This window comes from Alosa sapidissima, chromosome 6 (genome assembly GCF_018492685.1).
Source record: "Alosa sapidissima isolate fAloSap1 chromosome 6, fAloSap1.pri, whole genome shotgun sequence".
NCBI classification, from domain to species: Eukaryota; Metazoa; Chordata; class Actinopteri; order Clupeiformes; family Clupeidae; genus Alosa; species Alosa sapidissima.
In genome coordinates this window covers 6,734,661-6,756,493 of record NC_055962.1, presented here as the reverse complement: position 1 = coordinate 6,756,493, position 21,833 = coordinate 6,734,661, and the positions used below count along the sequence as shown (strand labels likewise).

The window sequence follows — 21,833 nt, the reverse complement described above, 5'->3', positions numbered from 1 at the left end:
ATCAGGTGCTTTTTGGGGGGAAATGGCTCCCATCTGTCCACTCTACCATAAAGGCCAGATTAGTGGAGTGATGCGCTGATGTTTAAGTAGAAGTATAAGTACGTATACTCTTTTGAGTCTCATTAGGGAAATTTAGTCTCTGCATTTATCCCAATCCGTGAATTAGTGACTCAGCACACAGTGAGGTGAAGAACACACTAATCTCGGCGCAGTGAGCTGCTTGCAACAACAGCGGTGCTCGGGGAGCAGTGAGGGGTTAGGTGCCTTGCTCAAGGGCACTTCAACCATGCCTACTGGTCGGGGTTCGAACCGGCAACCCTCCGGTTACAAGTCCGAAGCACTAACCAGTAGGCCACGTTTGTCCTTATTTACGCTTCTCTCATCCTCTCAAAGGAACTGTCAAGCACTGTTCAGCGCCTGGTCGTCGGAAAGAGAAACTGCTGAAATATCTTCGCATATCTTGCATATCGTGAGTGCCAAATTAGTTTCTGTTGGTTTGACTATAAGTGCACTTAGCAGGCTGTAATCTGTCATTCTTAATTCACTATATTGCACTTGTGTCAGTTAACCTATGGCCATGTCATTTCCCTTGTGAGTTTAATGCTTTCATGCAGATGTCTGGATAATAGGTATAACAGATCAATATTACCCCCGTTACTGAAGACTCAGTAACGCCCCCCCCCCCCCCCAGCCAGTTTATGAGTGTAATGTTAATTTTGAACGAGCCAGAGTGTTGTGTATTCAGTCATATTATGTGCTGTTCCTGCTATTCCACCATGCCAGAAGAGGGCGCACTTACCTAGATGATACTGATACCATGTAATGTGATTTAGAGTGAATTCTGAGAGATAAAGAAGTTATGAACGTGTGTGAACTTACGGTGCTCGTCTCCCATTTCTTTCTTTATTTAATTATACTAGGAAGTACAAGTCTAGCATAGAGCAGAGCCACACGAGTTTGGGATTCAGGCCCAGGCAAAATTACATAGTCCTGGTTACCTGTAGTTCTTGTCTAACCAGGACTTTACGCTTATTTTCACATCAAACATGTAGAGCACCCTACCTCTACTTGGGTCACGAGAGTGCAAACATCCTCCAGTAAGGAGTTATACAATCTTAATGATTGAAATACTTAAAATTGCGGGTTCAAATATAATTCATGTAAAATCCTGCAATGCCAACATGTGGCGGAGATGGGTTGAATGGATATCTTGAAATCTCAATAAGCGTCATGTTGTGACGCAATGTGCCTAAGTGTGTGCGCGTTTTTCCTGAGATGGCAGTTTCCTTTCACCTTTTACGAAAGTTTCAGAGAAAGAAAGGACTGTGGCGCTCTCCAAACCTGACCATGATTTCGCCGAGTTGTTTTTCTGTTGGATGTTAGAAGTGGAAATTTTCCCGGCGTAACCGCCCCTGTTTCGACAGAATCTCTGATAAGAGACCTTTACAAATTGTGAGGAGCCAGTCGTCAGAGGGCAAACCCCCTGGATAGCGGTAACGCGGGACCCAAAACTGACCCAGCTAAAGATTCATTATGACCATCGGCGTAGAGAGATTATTCGACGAGCTTGGACACTTCAAACGGTAAGACCTTTAGACTAAGTTCTAACACTGCGTAGAAAAAGTGTGTTTAATCTACTAAATCAAATATAATCTATTGATGAATTCATGCTAGTTGGCACATATTTGCAACGTTTGCATGTCATACGGATTTGTGTGATGTGCAATTTGTTTTGAAGTAATTATCATATTTTATATATCATATTTAACTCACCAGTAAAGTTACAGTCGTGTGTTACCAAAAGTGGCATTTCAGTTAAGAGCCAGTTTTCTGATAATATCACAGCGGTTATATGTCATTCTGTTGCCAGATGTCGAGCATAAGTTGGTCAGTCCATGCGCTGCAAGTAGACTCGTACGCGCTTTCAGCATTGCGTCATATAGGCCAAGGAAATCACATTAAAATAGTTTGTAGAGCACACGCTGACCCAGTCATAACGGTGTTTAAAACGGTCCTTCCTTCTGTGTCATGTAACGGTTCTGGCTTAGGCTACTATTCCTTGTTTCCCATCTACTCGTCTTGTTTCAAATCTACGGAGCCCAGGAGATGTCATTGCAATATTTATTTGTGTATCGAGAGAATGTGCGCTCATTTTAGTAAAATGTGAAGTCAGTTTACTAAATTGCGGTCTCATTTTACTCTATTGTGTGCACAATTTAGTATATTGTGTGCTCATTTAACTAGTATAAGTATAAGTAAGTATATGATCCCGTGAGGGAAATTTGGTCTCTGCATCGTGCGCTCAATTTACAACTATTAAAATGAGAGCACAATTTATTAAAATGAGCACACTACTTAGTAAGAACGTGCGCAAGATTGAGTAAAATGAGACAATTTAGTAAAATGAGTGCACGCTATCTGGATATATACCAAAATATCTCGCAATGACCCCTCCAGGGTTCCGTACAAATCTGCGTTTAATCATTTCAAGTTCTGGTCTGGCTTGTTATTGACCTGAGTATCTATATTAACCACGAGGTAAACATTATTCATCCTTCCTCACAGGTACCAAGCATGTCTGTATTTCGCAGCCGTATTCCAAGCCATATCATGTGGGATTCATTATCTCGCCTCTGTGTTTTTGGTCGAGACGCCAAAGTTCCTCTGTGGCGTAGAGAACATCACTGATGTTCTGTTCGTCAACCACACGGCGGCATCGCTTCAGGACATCTGGTCCTTGTATTCTCCCGGTAAAGGGCCCGTGGTCGTCCAGACGGCGGCAGGTCAGCAATGGGAGCTGAGCCAGTGTCAGCGCGCGCTCCGGTTGGACCCAGGAGACGATCTTCGATACGTTTTCAATGGCACAAAGAACGTGGAGGCAACATGCCCAGGTGGATTCGTTTACGACTTGAGCGAGGTGCATCAGAGCATCGTGACCGACTGGGACCTGGTGTGTGAAAACGCGTGGCTCGCCAAACTCACGCAACCCACCTTCATGTTAGGCGTCCTTATTGGCGCGCTCCTCTTCGGAGACGTTGCTGACAGGTAAGGCACGCTGTTTGTGTGTGTGTGTGTGTGTGTGTGTGTGTGTGTTTGCTTGCTTGCTTGCACGTGTGCTAGTGAGAGAGAGAGCTACTGTAAGAGCCTTTAATCCTTGATGTAATTGTGTACAATTCATTCATCATATCAATATATTGCATGTAGTATTATGGATCTCATTCTCATTCATTGTCATCAATTTTCACTAAATATCAGCATGGAACATATGACCTACAGTAGGAACACACCTTAAAGGAATTATCCGGAGTAAAATGCACTTTAGATCAATTTACTAGGGCTGTCAGTCGATTAAAAAAAAAAAATCTAATTAATTACATACTCTGTGATTAATTAATATATATATTAATTTAAATTTTTGCTGTGAAAGTATTTTAAATATTTAAATTCAAATGAATCATTGAATAATCAGCATTAGTGACATTAAAGTTCAAAAACTCTTTTATTATTATTTTCACTGTTCAAATAATTGGCATAATAATCTATGATATGACCTAATATGCTGAGGAAATAAATTCAAATGTTCTTTGGGAAGAAGTTTTTTTTTTTCACATACAAGGCATTTCAGGCCTTGTATGTGAAATAAATTATATAAGTAATATAAATAAACTTGACTTGACTTGACTTGACTAGGGACCCTCTACTCACTACCACGTAAGTGTAATGTTGTTTGGAACTGTAGAAGAGGTATAAAAATAGCGTTTTGTAGCGGTGAAATAATATGCCCTTCTCACTTCCACGCTAACGAGTTTTGACTAAAAATGGTAAAATCGAACTTTCTCAAAACACATCCGAATGACATGATTTTGATGTCAACTCCACGTACAGTATGTACTCCCAATCATCCATAAAGTGCATTTTACTCCGGATAATTCCTTTAAGAGAGTGTACTGTACGTGAGAGTGTCTAAGGGGCCCTAGACACATTGAGTAGTGTGCATGATAGCCTAAGGTGGGGATCCCATTGGAAGCATAATGCAACACTCAGACCAAATAAAAAATCTCATCTTGTTGCACAAACGGTCTACGTTCTGTTGCCGAAACTGACAATTGATGAGTGACTGACGACTGACAACTGAAAGTTGAACCAAGTTCATCGCTCAAATTGTTTAACACCAACATTACGCAGCCACTCCAACTGTTCTGCTGCTGAACCATAGGACAACTGGCACCTGGCGCTGGTCAATGTGATCCCTGCCTAAGAGTCCTTGGAGAAGTTGAGCTGTAAGGACACTAGATAGTGTACATGAGCCTACAGTATGAGCTCACGGACCAGCTGAGCAAGAGTGCGGATGGCTGTCTGAGGATCCATGGATCAGTTGAGCGGTAAGGACACTAGATATTGTACATAATATCCTGAGAGGACCATGGACCATTTGAGCTGCAAAGACACTAGATAGTGTACATAATATCCTGAGAGGACCATGGATCAGTTGAGCTGTAAGAATGCAAAATGGCAACTCAGAGACGGTACTCCCTTTTTGTGGGTCTCCCAGACACTGGTCAGTATGGACTTGACGGTCAACGTGTGCGGAGTGGAGCAGATTCAGGTCATGTGTGCTTAACACAGATGTGTGTTTGCACTGTAAAGTATCCATGGTAACAATCAATATGGGGGAGTATGTGTGTGTCTCTCATTAGTCTGCTGAAAAAAAGGCATGCTGTGCCACATGCCCTTCCAAAGGTGCTATAAGCGATGTAACACGGGTTCTAAGCTAAAACATTGTTTTTCACATGCAGATTCACATTCCTGTGCCCCGGATACAATGTAAATAAACACGGTCTCCTTGGACAGCCTAGGCTCCAAAAACGGCCACAAAACAACTTGGGCAAACCTTGACCATAAAAACATAACAAACTGTTATGTTTTTATGGTCAAGATGCAATGTTTTTAAGGTCATTACTGACAAGATGCGCGTTTGGGAGAGTTTCAATTGCATGGGAGGGAAGGGGAGGGAGTAGCGAGCTAGCTCTCTGTTTTGTTTGAATGTCAACAGAAGTGACATTACCCTGCATCGCTTATAGCACCTTTAAGTGTGTGGCTACAGGCTTGCTTATTTTGAATTGATAAATACTTATCTGGCATTGGGATATGCGTAGTTGTATTATTGACAAATGGTTTCCTGGCATTGGGAAATGCATAGTTGTTTTGCATTGACAAATACTTATCTGGCTTTGGGAAATGCCTATTTATCTTCTGTTGACAAATACTTTTCCGGCATAGGAAAATCGTGGTGATTTTGACAAGTGCTTATCTGGCTTTGACAAATAAGTACTTGTCTTAACAAAGCATAGAGGAGATTCCTAGTACATAACAAAAAAGTAGTGAACTTATACAACAGAATAAATACATTCTTTAAGTGGATGTGTGTATGGGTGATGTGATCAGTTCTTCCTTGATCATATAGAACACATCTGACCTTTTGCCCCTCTCAGGGCCAATTCATAATCTATGCAAGACACAAGCTAGGGTTTGACACTCACAAACACACACATGCACACAGAGAGTGAGAGAGAGAGTGAGAGAGAGAGAGAGAGAGGTTAAGACGTAGTATGGTATGGAATGTGTGTGTGTGTGTGTGGAGGGGGGGGGGGGGGGGGTGGGTCTCCATCTCCAAAATGCCTCATCCAGAATTCCTCAATCTATAAATAAAGCGAATGCTGCTCTTACTTCACATAGCTGCTGTCTTGCGTAATCTCAGTGTATGTGTGTTTTTCTTCACATTTGTGTGTGTGTAAATGGTGAGTGGAGGTTGTCAGTGAGAGTATGTGTGTGTGATGTAAGTGGGTCAGTTGTGTTTGTGCATCAGTGTGTATGTGTGTCTCTGACAGAGTGTATGTGTGGCTGTGATTGTGTGTGTGTGTGTCATTTCATCTTTACTGTCCGTATCTTTTCCCTATAGGGCTGGAAGGTGTGTGTGTGTGAAACACAATCATTGTGTTTACTTAATGACCGACAGTTTAGTTTTAAATAAAAATCAATTTGGGCATAGTCTAAAGTAGGTCTATTAGTGTTCCAAGTGTTATGGAAAGGCCTGGAGGTGAGTGTGTGTGTCTGTGTTTTAGAAGCCTTACTGACCGATGGTCTCTCCTATAGGGTTGGGAGGAAGCCCATTCTGATGGCCACCAGCCTGTGCCAGTTTATGTTTGGAGTGGCGGTGGCCTTCTCAGGAAACTACTACCTCTTTGTGACGATGCGATTCCTGCTTGCCATGGTGAGTGTGTTATGAACTAGCTCAGGAGTTTGACAGGATACAGACACACACACACACACACACACTGGCTTTTGAAAACCGTCTGTGTGTGTGTGTGTGTGTGTGTGTGTCGCAGGTGTCCAGCGGTTACCTGGTGGTGGTGTTTGTGTACGTGACCGAGTTCACGGGCAGCAAGGTGCGCACGTGGACGTCGCTGCACGTGCACGCGGCCTTCGCGGTGGGCATCATGGTGGTGGCGCTGGTGGGCTACCTGGTGCGCGTGTGGTGGATCTACCAGATCATCCTGACGCTCAGCACCGCGCCCTTTCTCCTCTTCTGCTGGAGCTTCCCCGAGACGCCCTTCTACCTGGTGGCCAAGGGACGGCATCAGGAGGCCCAGCAGCTCCTGGACACCATTGCCCGCTTCAACGGCCTGCCCGCAACGCTACAGGTACGTGCATGTGGTGTGTGTGTGTGTGCACTCTAGTGAGAAGAGGGTGTTCATGATGTTCATTAGAGTGATGATGAAGATGATTATGATGATTAGAGTGATGATGATGATAATGACTGATGATGTTGATTAGAGTGGTGATGATGATGATAATGACTGATGATGTTGATTAGAGTGGTGATGATGATGATGATCAGAGTGATGATTCTGATGATGTTGATTAGAGTGGTGATGATGATGATGATCAGAGTGATGATTCTGATGATGTTGATTAGAGTGGTGATGATGTTGATTAGAGTGATGATGATGTTGATTAGAGTGGTGATGTTGATTAGAGTGATGATGATGTTGATTAGAGTGGTGATGGTGAGGATGATTAGAGTGATGATGATGGTAGTGGTGATGACGATGATGATAATGATTAGATTGATGATGATGATGCTGATGATAATTAGAGTGATGATGATGATGATGCTTATGATTAGAGTGATGATGATGATGATGATGATTATGATTAGAATGATGATGATGAATATGATTAGAATGATGGTGATGATGATGATGATAATGATGATTATGATTAGAGTGATGATGATGATGATTATGATTAGAGTGATGATGATGATTAGAGTGATGATGATAATAACAATGATGTCTTTCTCCTCCTCTTACCCGTCGGCAGGTGTCTGACCTGCTGGATTCAAACGCCGCCGAGGGAGCTGCGATTGATGAGAAAGTGGCTGAGGCCTCTGGCCCCGCTGCCCACTCTGGCGAGTCCGAGCACAAGATCAGCATCTTGGACCTGTTTGGCAGCTGCAGGATGGCCATTCGCACGGTCATCTGCTGGTCCATCTGGTTTATCGGCAGCCTTGGCTACTACGTCTTCAGCCTGGGGTCAGTCAACCTCGGGGGCAACCAATATGTCAACCTCTTCCTCGTAGGTCAGTGTGTGAGAGTGTGTGTGTGCGTGTGTGTGTATATGTGTGTGTGAATTAGAGATGCAACTAACAATCATTTTTATAGTTGATTCATTTCTTGATTTATCAATTAGTTGTTTGAAGAAAACCATCAGGAAACAGTGACAAAAGTCCCAAATATATTTGGTTTACTGTGTGTGTGTGTGTGTGTGTGTGATGATTTTTATGAAGGGAATGTGCAGACATTTCCAGGTTATCCCACGTTACAGTCTCTTGGTTAGAGATGCCCATTTTCACACTACTGTAGATTTATTCACAAAGGACTATATGCCACAGAGGGCTGTTTCAGCAGCACATTTGTTTCCAGTTGAGCATCAGCAACGGCATCTTCTGTTCTATTCTGCTCCTTACATGTTCACTAAGACACTAAACGTCTTGTTTAGGCCCAACAGTGCAACTCTTTATTCAATTTAGATCCGCATAAATCCTTCAGCATTTTAACATGCTCATTCACTAGGTGTAACCCAACCGGGTTCGTATAAACAGGTACGCTAAAACACCGCAGGTGATAGTCAAACGGAAATATTTATGCAGGCTGAAAAGCCTTCCAAGAAGTATGTGGCATATAAGCAATTACATAAACAGATTGCCTTTAACCAAATGTACGACATGTACCAAATGTTATAGAGAAGTAGTACATTTGCATGTACAGCAATATCATTTAATTGCCGTTTTCCTAAGGGATGACCCTTTCCTCTCCTTTTATACCCTATAATGAAACACAATTCTAGTCTGGACTGAATTGCTCCTGTCAGATATATTACTCATGGAAAGATATGAGACATAGTTTTGATACACATCCAGCCTGGCAATTGAAAAGTGTTATGATGATCAGAGTTCGCCTTATGAAAAAACGCATGTGTGTTTATTGATGACAAAGGTCAGGTGTGTGTAAATCTCCTGGAGTGCACCTGAGCGATGCAGGCAGTGAGCTATCAGAAGGCTTTACAGATACACCATTTGCATGTCAGACTCCTAAAACCACTGAAAACCGAAGGAAGTCAGCAAAGAAGACAAAAAAGCATAAATAAATATGAAACATGAAATCCTTGGATAATAAAATGATGTTATGTAAGTCTTTTTATAATTAGATTATCACTGTATCCCTCCAGTTGTCTTTGGCTATAGTCAGTATTGTCAGCATAGTATTTGGTTATTGGCCCTAACCGTTTTTGTGATTGGTTGTGGGCAGGTTTGGTGGAGATTCCCTCTTACCTGATTGGCTGTTTTTTGATGGATCGGGTGGGCAGGAAGAAGACTTGTGCTCCAGCGCTTCTGCTCAGTGGAGTGGCCTGCATGATCGTCATCGTCGTGCCAAATGTAAGTGTGTGTGTGTGTGTGTGTGTGTGTGTGTGTGTATGTATATGTTTCATGCCTGTGTGTGTGTGTGTGTGTGTGTGTGTTGGATTTGAATGGCATACAGTATGAGGGAGAGAGAGAGAGAGAGAGGCGCACAAGCTATTAGAAGCAGCGATGTCTGATGTAGAGGTGTGATCTGAGACCCAGGCCATGTAGGGGGTGTGGGTGTGTGTGTGTGTGTGTGTGGTTCTGTGGCTCTGTGATTTAGACTACTCAGGCTGTGTAGGGTGTGTGTATGTGCGTGTGTGTGAGTGGGTGTGTGCGTGTGTGTGTGTGTGTGTGTGTATAGTTCTGTGGCTCTGTGATTGAGATTACTCAGGCTATGTAGTGGCTGGGAGTGTTCAAGCTGCCTGGTTCGGTGCATGTCATAGATAAGAGTCTTTATTGTCCCATAGCGATAATCATTTCCACACATCTTTCATCATGTTCCATAGCACAACAACTTTTATAAAACATATATAGCATGTAACACACATCCATCCACCCCTGTGACATCTCTAAGAACTATGCCATACTATATGGCATTTGGCATTTGATACCATCAATCATGGGGTGCTTTTATCCAAATGATCAACTTTTAATTTTCCCTCCTGCACAATTAATTGGATTGAATCATACTTATCAAATAGGTCAGAGTGTGTCCAAGTGAAAAACCATCAATCACAATCTCTTGGCATACTCACAGGAGTCCCACAAGGCTCCATATTGGGTCTTTGTGCACGGCAGCAGTGCAGTTTAGGCTGCAAATCAGTTAACAACTTTGATGCAACATATCACTGCATGGTTAAACCAAAATGGTTTACAATTGAATGTATCCAAAACGGTGTGCATGTTTTTTAGCAAGTCAAAAAACATTTTACAGAACCTGATGTATTAGTGGCAGGGGAGAGACTGCAAGTAGTCTCAGAGTTTAAGTATCTTGGAGTGCTTATTGACAATCAGCTATCATTTAAACCTCATATAAAAAAGATTTGTCAACGAGTCAAGTTCAATCTGGCAAACTTCAGACACATCCGCAATTGTATGTCAACTGAGGCTGCAATCATGTAAATGCACTCAATGATCTTCTCCCACATAACATATTGTTTAACAACTTGGTCTCAGACAGGTACCACTTCCTATACCTCTATCCAGTCGCTGTACAAACAGACACTTAAAGTCCTTGATAAAAAGCCCAGATATCATCACCACTATCCAATTTTTAAATATAAAATATTAAGTTGGGAAAATCTGGTGAAATATACATACTCCTGTTTAGTGTATAAGATTATCAATGGACTGGCTCCTCCAGTTCTAAATCAGTTTGTAAAAACAAATCCACCCACTTACAGATCTACACGTAGCGCAGTTAGAGGAGACTGTAATTCAACTGAGAAAAAGTAGTTTTGGCCAATCTGCTTTTTCTATTAGAGCTGCACATGACTGTAACAGAATACCATCTTATATTAGAGACATGAAAATATACTGTATTACATTCAAATCCAATCTAAAGAAGTGGCTAAACAGACACAATAACACACCGCTAACGACTCTGCTTGTCATTTTTATGAGGCGACTGCACACTTACCATCCCTGCCCCATGCTCTCTCTTTTTTCTTTTATTTCCTTCATTTTATTATGATAGGTTAAGCTTATTTTCATTTGTTTGTAATATTTTCATAGTACGTCTTATGTGTAAAGTGTCATTTTATCTTTTAGGTCTGCAATGATGTGTGTAGAGTTTTTTAGGCACATCTGGCCAGTTAAGATCGGCCCATGGACAACAGATGCAAAATAGCCATTTTGGCTAATTCTGGTGCATTTACATTTTTATGTTCATTAGATAGATAGATAGATAGATAGATATACTTTAATTATCCCACAGGAAGGAAATTCAGTTGTTTCAGCAGCCTTAAGAACATACAGCAAGCACATACACACGCACACATATAGTCCACATACATAAACAAGAAATTACTTTCACCCACAAGACATAGCATATGATAGCTGTCAAGGTACCACATCCAAGTACCAAAGTGTAACAGCCTAATAAGACATAAATCAAGACAATTGCCTCCATATTAGATATAAAAGATTAAAAGATAAGTTGAGGGGTTGGGTGCCTTGCTCAAGGGCACTTCAGCCGCTGCCCAATGGTCGGGGCTCGAACCGGCAACCCTCCGGTTACAAGTCCAGAGTGCTAACCAGTGGGCCACGGCTGCCCTAAATATGTGTATATTTATTATATATAATATATATAAATCATAAATATGTGATATGATACAGGGGTTGCCATTTAGTGATCACAGCACTGTAAATGGGGGTTAGGCTGGGATTTTTGCAATCTAATTTTAAGAGAGAAGTTAAAAGTTCAGAAAGAAACTGTAAAAAGTTTACTTTGTATGCAATAACAGCAGTTTTAATCTGTATTTGCATTTATAACAGGTCCTGTAGCAGAGTAAACTCACACATACACACACACACACACACACACACACAGTCATGGCCTGGCCTCACAGACATAGGATGGCAAATGTTGACAATTGGCAGGAACTTGACCCTCCTCCTCCAAGACCCTCTTGCACAGAGGAACAGCTGGCCTGTCCATGTCAACAGATACATTAGGGAGAGGATGGGCAGTCCACGCAGTGGACAGAGAGAGAGAGAGAGAGAGAGAGAGAGAGAGAGAGAGAGAGAGAGAGAGAGAAAGAATGCATGTGTATGTGTATGTATGTGTGCACACTGGTTGGAAAGTTTTTTCGGGCACTAGGGCAACTATTTTATGACCTTTGTACCCCACACACATACTTACAGCTCTCCATCTTTCTCTCTCTCTCTGCCTCCCTCTCTTTTCTCCTTTCTCCTACCCTCCCCCTTTCTCCCATTCATCTCTATCTCTCTCACTACTCCGTTTCTCTTTCTCTCCCTCCTACTTATTCTGTGTGTGTGTGTGTGTGTAAATATCATTGTATTTCTGAGAACAAACACACATGTGCACTCACTCAAACCCAGTCCTACTCAAGTTGGCCCTAATACTTCTGCTCCTGACTGGCTGTCCCCAGATTTTACAGGTCTCTCTCTCTCTCTCTCTCTCTCTCTCTCTCTCTCTCTCTCTCTCTCTCTCTCTCTCTCTCTCTCTCTCTCTCTCTCTATCACTCTATCAACTCTCTCGCTGTATCTCTTTCTCACACACACTTTTGTATGTGCACATTCATACCAGTAGAAGCAGTAGAAGGTGGACGCTCATTTAAAAGGTGGACATTCAGTGTACTAATCCTTCATCAGTTCTTTAATAGGACTCACAGGAATGTAGTTTCACAATAACAACCCATAACAATGATTTACTATAACATTGTAAAACAAGTAGGAATTCCAGTCTGTGTTTAATTTATTTTCTAGAGTTCGTGAAGCAGGTTTTATTTTTATCGGAGGAATAAATATGAATACGTATAGTACGACTAGAAGTTCTTCTAGAGGTTCTCAAGAAGAACTTTAAGTATAAGTATATATACTCTTTTGAGGGAAATTTGGTCTCTGCATTTATCCCAATCCGTGAATTAGTGAAACACACTCAGCACACAGTGAGGTGAAGCACACACTAATCCCGACGCAGTGAGCTGCCTGCTACAGCGGTGTTCTGGGAGCAGTGAGGGGTTAGGTGCCTTGCTCAAGGGCATGGGAGAGCAGTGCTCAACCACTTCCCCCGCCCACATTTTTCCTACTGGTCGGGGATCGAACCGGCAACCCTTTGGTTACAAACCCGAAGCCCCAACCAGTAGGCCACGGTTGCCCCAAAACACCTTACACCCTTTTAAGTTCATCGTAGAGTTGCTTATTTTTGGAGGCTTGACGGGAAGAGGTATGGTGAAGAGTGTTTTAACATATGGTGTGTGTGTGTGTGTGTGTCAGCCAGCAGTCTTTTCAGGTCACTGAGAGTCTGCAGTAGATCTAGAGTCATGGCAGCACTATGAGTTATGGAAGTGCAGGTGCAGTATTTCCCCTAGACATGTTTCCAACAGCAGTGCTGTTGATCGTAGGAACCCCCCCACCCCCCCCAAAAAAAAAAAAAAATGTTGAAAAAATGACTCCTTAAATGGTGACTTCTGGTGGATTTTGTGAAAGACATGGACAGATTGAGTGTTACAAATTATGACATAACCATCAACATAAGCATTTAAAAAGCATGATTATTGCAGTACTTGAACAGGATTATTCATGTTTTTCTTTCACCTTTTTCATTTATATTATTAGTAATTAGCCACTGTACAACTGTACACTGTAGGCCACTGTACAAACTATACCTATTTAGAATTATTTACGATACATGATACATTCAAAAATAATTGATTGTCCTATTTTTTTTTTTTTAATTAAGGCATTAAGACAAAAGGCAAAAGATGTTTTTTATTCCTCCCTTTAGTCAATTTCAGCATGGGTGTCTTAACTTTTGCACAGCACTGTATAAACTATATAGACTTCTCTTTCATGTCATTACACTGTATTGGTGCTATGCAAGTCGAATTGAGTGCCTGTCACTTTAAGGCCGTGACGGCCTGTGGGGCTTGCTTGATTCTCACGGTTTTAAGCTAATTTAGTAGCGTTGTTGTGCATGGTGCATAAGAATATGTGGATGAAATGAATTATGTTTTCCATGTCATTTGGTAAAATAAATGCTCAAAAACTCGAAGAAAATCGATCTTGGATTATAGGAGATAAGTGTCTTGTATCATTTCTATAATTTTGGTGAGCTCTACAGGAATTACAAACTATCTCCAGATGTATATGGTTGCGTATCCCACCAATAGGCTAGCTAGACCTTAGTTTCACAGCCTAGGTATTTTAGCAACACAGGACTTGAAAGCATTGCCTGTATCACAAACAAAAACGAAGCAATGCGTGGATTTATCTGGGAATAGGCTACTGAAGGCAGGGGCGAGCTATCTCGCTGGCGTGTTTAATTTGGTTCCTTGGTTAACATAATGTAGGCTACGTTTATTTGCACAAAATTGCGTCTGCTAATAAACTTAAACACAAACAAGCGTGATCTCCAGTGGAATCTCTGACTGCGCCTTCAACGTTAGCCTACTATTATTTGTTGACATCAAACCTGAACGAACGGCAGCTGTTCCTGAAGTTCACACAAGTTCAGGGAAACACTGAGGTGTGTGTGCGTGTGTCTCTTTTTTTTTCTGTGTGTGTACACACACACACAGGATGTGGGGCCCTTGCTTGAGCAGCACCATTAGAAGTGGTCTAAGAGAAAGGGGGAATTAAGAAAGAGATGAGATAAGAGACCAGATGAGCAAAGGGACGAGAGAAGAGAACCTCAAGACAATACAAGAGTACGTCACTAATACACAGGACAGGACCTCAGTTCACACAGAACAAGAGTACGTCACTAATACACAGGACAGGACAGGACCTCAGTTCACACAGGACAAGAGTATGTCACTAATACACAGGACAGGACCTCAGTTCACACAGAACAAGAGTACGTCACTAATACACAGGACAGGACCTCAGTTCACACAGGACATGAGTATGTCACTAATACACAGGAGTGTGCATGATCAAAAACGTTTGCACAAGCAAGAAAGATGTGAGAAAGAAAGTAAACACACACACACACACACACACACACACACAACAACGTGTACTCGCTGGTTTCAGAAATATCCTGTGTGCATGATTGATTGAGACCAGCAGTTTGTGGGTTGCAGGTCTCTCACTCACACACACACACACACATGATGCTAACCTGCGGACCTTATACTGACCTTATACGGACGTATGTGTGAACGACATACACGCACATTACAGAATCTCCGTGTGGTTGTCGAGTGAGGGGTGGGGGCTTGTAGAGTTCACAAGATGCGAGATATGACGCAGAATATATGCGGCCGCTGCCTGTCACAGCTGCTGTTTGTTTACAAAGTGTATAGTATGCATTATTTAGGCTAAAGAAGAGAAATCTATTGTGCGTAGGCTAATACTTGAATATAGGCTAGTCACGTAAGTGCGCACATACAGTATTTGTATGTGTGCTTCAAATAAACACATTTATCTGTTTTCAACGTAATGTACCAGAATCTGGTTTGCGTTGGAGAGAGAGAGCATGCACAAACTTTATGGCAGGCTACCAGCCAATTCAGTAGGCTAACTCAAGACTTCAAGGCCATCACAACGTTTTTAAGCAACAAACAAAATACTAACAGTGAAGTTGTTCGTTTTTTCATGGTTTATTTTTTTCCAAAAGCATCCTCTCTTAATGCAGGCGCGCGGGAACATATTTTTGACCATGGGTGCTGAATAACAAAATAATGGATGTCCGACGATTTCTCCCCTAGCATGATATGATTTGAATTTAGACAGCTACGCCATTTCAGCGCGGTGTATGAGTAGGCCTAAGAGCAAGAAGTTTTATAATGCCCTGGACAGCCACATTCCACTGCAACTATGCGCAGCACTTGCCACTCCGACTCATCAATAAAAACTGCGCACACACACCAGACCCAAAAGCGCACTTGACTTTACATCATTAAACTATTTCAGTATATTGCTTTTCTGATTGTCAAAACCACACCAGAGATGTTTGGCTTGAAAATATATGCTAATTAGGCTGCAATGACCTACAATGGCAAACAATTTCTGAGTAGCCTAACTTATGGTGTCTCCACTCCACAGCAAAAGTGTCCTAACCACAGCTGTTTCTATCTGAGCGACTCCAATAGTGAAAGGATTTCAGTGTCATATTTCGGTGGCACTAGCTAAGCTGTCGTGGAACTCGAGATGACATGTCTACTGATAGGCAACAGGTCTCACCCACACAAAATTCTAATTGCAAAAGATGCATCCTACCTCATCTGTTGTACTGGAGTTATTCGAAATTGGGCTTTTCACAATCCAACGATATATCCAAAGTGCGAACTAGTTGGTGATGGTCTATGAAAACTGCCAGTATGCATGCTACACGGAGTTCTGACAGGGAAGCAGGCAAGATATAACCCACGATCGTCATGGTTTCGTTGTCAATTTGTGTTTGTGGTAATAATGACAGCAACAATAAAACCATCTGTATCTTACGATCTTCATCATTCTTGACAGATCACCAGCCTCCTCTGGATGGTCATATAGAAAGCCTATACCTTTAGTTTGCATTTACATTTTAAACACGAATCTACTGTCTTTACTGCCGGGAGAGAAAACAATTCTGTATTCTTTTCTGTAGCCTAATTCTGCCTAGGCTATCAATGAACAGAGAACCGTGTTGGCTAACAATTTATTAAACACTCCTGTCTTTGTCGTCAACGACATCGCTGTAGGCTACTGCCTTTTCGCCTTCTGCTTATGATGATTCAGTCTTTTGAATTCGTTTGGCCTTGCCATGCAGTTGTAGGCTACAACGTGCCATTTCCTTCATGTGTTCTATCAAAATGTTGTATGCCCTCATGGACAGTAGCTCCGTGATGTCTGCATCTTTCCAGGTCGGAGATTTTCTGGACAGTACTATGACACTCCATCATAACACTGGCATTTAAGTCAGATCTAACCACATGGACGCACAAAAGAAACGTCACCAACACGCCCTCTCACTAGGTGTGAATTTTAACTACAACAACCGGCTAAATTCGGACTTCCATATGACCGGTTATGTCGTTCAGATATATCGGCAGAACCTCCGGTCTTACACGTATGTCTGAAAGCGCTTACACACTCACACGAAAGAGAGAGAGAGTGTTTGTGTGTGTGTGTGTGTGTTTGTGTGTGAGTGAGTGAGTGAGTGTGTAGAGAGTTGATTTTGACACAGATTTAGGTCTGTGTCCACTGCTAAGTCCTGGCAGCCGTGTAGGAATACAAGTGAATGGAATCAGTATGTGAGACTGTTTAAAGTAGCCTAAAATATGAAGCACGAGGCATGTAAACATCGCCAAAAACTCCCTCCTGGCTCAAACACCTCAGTTCAAAATAAGCTGAGGGACGATCAAGTGATCTGTCTGGCCAGTGTGAAAAAGCTATGTTCAACTATGTATGTGTCTAGCTATGTTCAACTATGTATGTGTCTAGCTATGTTCAACTCCCCCCATAAATATTGTTTATTCAGAGACACTGGAAAGGAGACTCAGACTGACCACTGGTGAAAGCCTGTCAGACTAAACATTTAGTCTTTTTGACAAGTCCAGCCCTTTCTTAAAGAGCCAATCACCTTGTTGTTAGAGGCATAGCTGACATTTCATCTTTGAACCTTTTGTTTGTTGTCAGTGTTGCCGTAGAGACAGTTACGTTGGGAAATTTGGCACATGTACTGTCGCTCAAACAAGCCCCCAAAATCTTACTTTTTTATATGTAGTTTAGATGTTTAGATATTGTAATGTTTGCTTGACCATCACACATGAAATGCATAGAGGTGAATGACTGGAGACTCACCAAGATGGATGCTTTGGGGATGACTTCGCTATTAGAATTTCAGTTTAGTCAAATGAGTATTGTTCTTGTGTGTTTATCTAGTAATCTGCAGATGCAGTATCTGTACTTAAGACTTGCTCTCTCATTGTGTCTCAGTGTTTCTGTTCAGTTGTAATGTTCTATTGAATTTCCTACTGAATTACATGAGACACAAGCACAGTGTTAGGAAGACAATAGAGTTTTTTTTAAAGGCATTAGCAAAGCAATAGTGTTGTACCGCATAGCAAAGCAATACAGATGTATGTGTCTTTTCTCCAGGAAGATGGCAGCACTATGACCCTAACAACCCCCTTGTCACCCCCCCCCCCCCCTCTCCCCCCGTCTCTTGTCATATAGGACATTGCAGTGTTAGCTGTTGTGCTGAACATGACAGGCAAGTTTGCTGTGGCCATTGCCTTCGGCCTCATCTACCTGTACACCTGTGAGCTCTACCCCACTGTCATCAGGTACCTGTGTGTGTGTGGTGCGCGAGTGCATCTGTGTGTGTGAGTTCAAGTGTGTTGAACTTCGACCAGGCTGACCTTTGTGCACTTGTAATTCAATTTAGTTTAATTCAATTCAAAACACATGAGGGGCAATTTGCAGTCCCGTAGAGTAGTATAAAAACATGGCACAAAGCACAAAGAACAATAAACTGAGAATAAAACTCGACATATCCCTCTCTCTCTCCCTCTCTCTCTCTCTTTCTGTCCAGATCGCTGGCAGTGGGCAGTGGCAGTATGATGTGTAGGGTGGGCAGTATTGTCGCTCCATTCTGTGTGTACCTGGCCGACTTCTGGATATACATGCCACAGGTAAGAAAGCCAGCATCAGACACACACACACACACACACACACACACATGCGCGCGGTGTGGGGCTGTGGTAGTGTAGTGGTTAAGGAGCTGGGCTAGCGTGCATCACCTAGATCTACAGCTCTGGAAACAAATTAAGAGACCACTGCACATTTTTCTGATGTCATCCTATGGTTGCTGAGTGACATTCGGATGAGTTGGCGGTCATACAGTATTCAAATTTGCAGTGGTCTCTTAATTTTGAATATGACGTCAACTCATTTGAATGTCACTCAGCAACAGTAGGATGACATCAGAAAAATGTGCAGTGGTCTCCAGAGCTGTAGATGCCACAAAGTAATCCTCAGGAGCACTGAGCGTCTCACACACATTGAGGATCCTCAGGAGCATCGAGCGTCTCACACACATTGAGGATCCTCAGGAGCGCTGAGCGTCTCACACACATTGAGGATCCTCAGGAGCATCGAGCGTCTCACACACATTGAGGATCCTTAGGAGCGCTGAGCGTCTCACACACATTGAGGATCCTCAGGAGCATCGAGCGTCTCACACACATTGAGGATCCTCAGGAGCGCTGAGCGTCTCACACACATTGAGGATCCTCAGGAGCGCTGAGCGTCTCACACACATTGAGGATGGAACATTTCACGAGAGTTTAATAGACAGACATTTTGTATAATACAGTTTGACTAATATATTATCCCCTTCCTCTTTCCCTCCAGCTCATCGTGGGAGTCCTGGCCTTCATTATCGGCGTGCTCACCATGTTCCTACCAGAGACGCTGGGCCAGCCGCTCACCTCCACACTGGAGGAGGCCGAGGCCCTGGGCACTAAGCCCAGCAAGGGGACAGCCAAGACGGGCAACCCTGCCAGCAACGAGTGCCTGGAGCTTAATCAGCCCATGTGCAAGGCTTGAACACAGGGATGAACCAAGAGGGAGAGAGTGTGTGTGAGAGAGGGGAAAGAGTGTGTCACACACACACACACACACACACACACACACACACAGATACACACCGAAAACCAAATGAAAAACAATGGACAAGAAAATACCAGAGTGCCGAGCTTGCAAATGTCCAAAAGGACATTTGCAGTATTACTTTAATTCAAAAATCTGAACATATAGACCGAACCATCATATGCAGATGTGCAGGAGTATACACTATATATTTACTTTAATGCTGTTTCATGCTGGTGTATTCATTGTATTATGAAGGAGATGTGCATGTGTGTGGGTGTGTGTGTGTGTGTGTGTTTGAAAAAAACTGACGTAGTTTGATCCATTGTGGTGGTGTGTATGTGTACGAGGAGATGCTGAGATGAGAATGCTTGGAAATGTGTTGTGTTTTATTGTTTTAAAGTAGTGTTAAATGTTCTCATCACCAGTGTTGTAGTACTCGAGTCCGAGACTCGAACTCGAGTCCGAGTCATTAGCTAAATGTAGAGACTTGTGACTGAACTTGGACTTGAGCACTGAATGACTCGAACTTGGACTCGGACTCGTGCATTCGCACTCGCGATGACTCGTCGAGGACTCAACCTTTTTTTGTAATATGTCATTAGGCTATAATTTGCTATATGATTTTAATATCTCATACATGACATGACATTACCTAAGGTTACACTCAGCCTAGGCTAAACATCACACACTGCTGCTGGATAGCTGATCACTGTGACTTGGACAGTGTTTTTCCTGACTGACGCGAGAAGCGTTCCATTCATTCATTTTCATTTGGGGCGTGCCCTGCCGTGCTTCTGTCTGTTAATTTGTAGCAGGCTATTCCAACCTCCAAGTAATCGGATGAAAGAAAAATAAACTAAAAGTTTTCCCGATCAAGTTATAGCATAGCCTACTTCTTAATTTTGGTGTCATACAATATAGAAGCATAACATTAAATTGCCTAGTAGAGTGTCCATGTATAGTTTCAATGTAGGCCTACGTGTCTGCGCAAGTGAAACTGACAAACTGAACCTCTCGTGGGTGGGTAGGCCAGAAACAACTATTTAAAACCACGAATGAAGTGGATTACTGTTACTGTTCAAACGAGTGATTTGATAGCCTAATCCACTGCACGAAAAAAGGAAATAGCAACTTGTTCTATTTCTAACAGGTGAATATCGTAGCAAATAGTAGCCTATGGCGATGGCAGCTTAAAAAAAACATTTATTTCACTCATCTCGCTGAAATGAACGTAGAATGTGGCCTGTTGCGCAAAGAAATTAATTAGGCAGATGATCTGGATCTCCGTTAACCGAAAGCTAGTTTTCATCTCTACTGTTGACGTGAAATATGTCTCCATAGTGTCAGTGAAGTGATAACATTGTGCAGTTGCAGGTAGCCAGTGTTCATGCACGGGAGTCAGAAAGAAGCTACAAAGACGGACCCTGCTCTGTTTCTGCCCCTCCCAAACTGTGCTAAAATTGTGTAGGCTATTTAACAGCCAGAATTTTTATAAAATGCCAGGGGAGGCCCTTTATGATCCACACTACCTCTTACAAAATAGGCCTACTCCAACGTCCATCTAGCTCTTGTGAAGTATGAACTTCTACAACACTGCCTATACAATTGTCAGCAGTCAGTATAAGCATAACGTGACTTAATGGCCTGTGTGATTGGGATGTGGATTGCTCATTTATTATGAGTAGGCCTATAGGCTATGGTATGGCTATGGTATGGTATTCTCTCCGATATAATAAATACAACACACTCGGATCTTGACGTGGATCAATAGTGACTCGACTCGGACTTGACTCGGATGAGTAGTGGACTCGACTCGGACTTGGAATTTTTTTTTAATGACTTGGACTTGACTCGGACTTGAACACTGGGGACTCGAACCTGGACTTGGACTCGAGGCATACTGACTTGACTACAACACTGCTCATCACACATAGGGAGTACAGACAGCAAGCGGTTTGGGTATGGTTCCATTGCCTTCTTAAACTATTCTATATGAGCAAGTGGTTTGGGTATCACTCCATTGCTTTCTTAAACTATTCTACATGAACTTGTCTTCAGGGAGACCTCAAGAAAGCATGTATTTTGTGTGTGGTTTTTTATAAGTGGGTATGTGTAGAGGAGTATATCACATTTTAAAGATGGTGTGTGTGTGTGTGTGTGTGCATGTGTGTGTGTGTGTGTGTGCGTGCGCGTGTGTGCGTGTGTGTGTGTGTGTGTGTGTGTGTGTGCGTGCGCGCGTGTGTGTGTGTGTGCACTAGGGCTGTCACTTTTGTGAAAAAATCCTGTTCGATTTTTGAGACATAAGTGTTCATTGAATCGATTGTAAAATCGATTTTTCATGTCTAAAGACGTTTCCATTGTCAACGCCAAATATAGGCCAATCCACAAAAAAGTAACAGGCATTAGGACGAACGTAAAGAGGGCAGACGCAAGCCAGCAATATTTCTGATGATTTATTGGCGTGAAGTTTCGTGCACAATGACAAACAGGAGTGCTACATTCTCGAAAAACAATAAGCCGAGTATACTGCCATTACATCAGTGACAAACATTACTGCAGGCTTCAACGTTGCTGTGTTTACAATTAGAAATGTCAAACA

General features: G+C 42.4%; 1 protein-coding gene and 1 long non-coding RNA gene across 2 annotated transcripts; one reads left to right on the top strand and one right to left on the bottom strand.

Annotated features, from left to right (window-relative positions):
- The first annotated feature begins 1,266 nt into the window (after positions 1–1,266).
- Positions 1,267–19,621, top strand: slc22a16 (solute carrier family 22 member 16). The gene is made up of 9 exons (XM_042096451.1): positions 1,267–1,583; positions 2,566–3,045; positions 6,154–6,271; positions 6,387–6,701; positions 7,384–7,642; positions 8,871–8,998; positions 17,816–17,925; positions 18,174–18,273; positions 18,995–19,621. The coding sequence occupies exons 1-9, from the start codon at positions 1,534–1,536 to the stop codon at positions 19,187–19,189; spliced, it is 1,755 nt and encodes a 584-aa protein (XP_041952385.1). The 5' UTR covers positions 1,267–1,533; the 3' UTR covers positions 19,190–19,621.
- LOC121712312 lies at positions 4,194–20,001 on the bottom strand. The gene is made up of 3 exons (XR_006032583.1): positions 19,924–20,001; positions 14,093–14,098; positions 4,194–4,205 (listed from the first exon to the last, which is right to left on the bottom strand). It is a non-coding gene; the product is annotated as an uncharacterized LOC121712312 (long non-coding RNA).
- Positions 20,002–21,833: the final 1,832 nt, after the last annotated feature.

Bases quoted from the DNA above. Each gene is read 5' to 3' on its own strand.
- slc22a16 (XM_042096451.1), top strand. From the start codon at position 1,534: ATGACCATCGGCGTAGAGAGATTATTCGACGAGCTTGGACACTTCAAA. The intron at 6,272-6,386 runs GTGAGTGTGTTA...TGTGTGTCGCAG, and splicing joins TGCGATTCCTGCTTGCCATG to GTGTCCAGCGGTTACCTGGT. The intron at 6,702-7,383 runs GTACGTGCATGT...ACCCGTCGGCAG, and splicing joins GCCTGCCCGCAACGCTACAG to GTGTCTGACCTGCTGGATTC.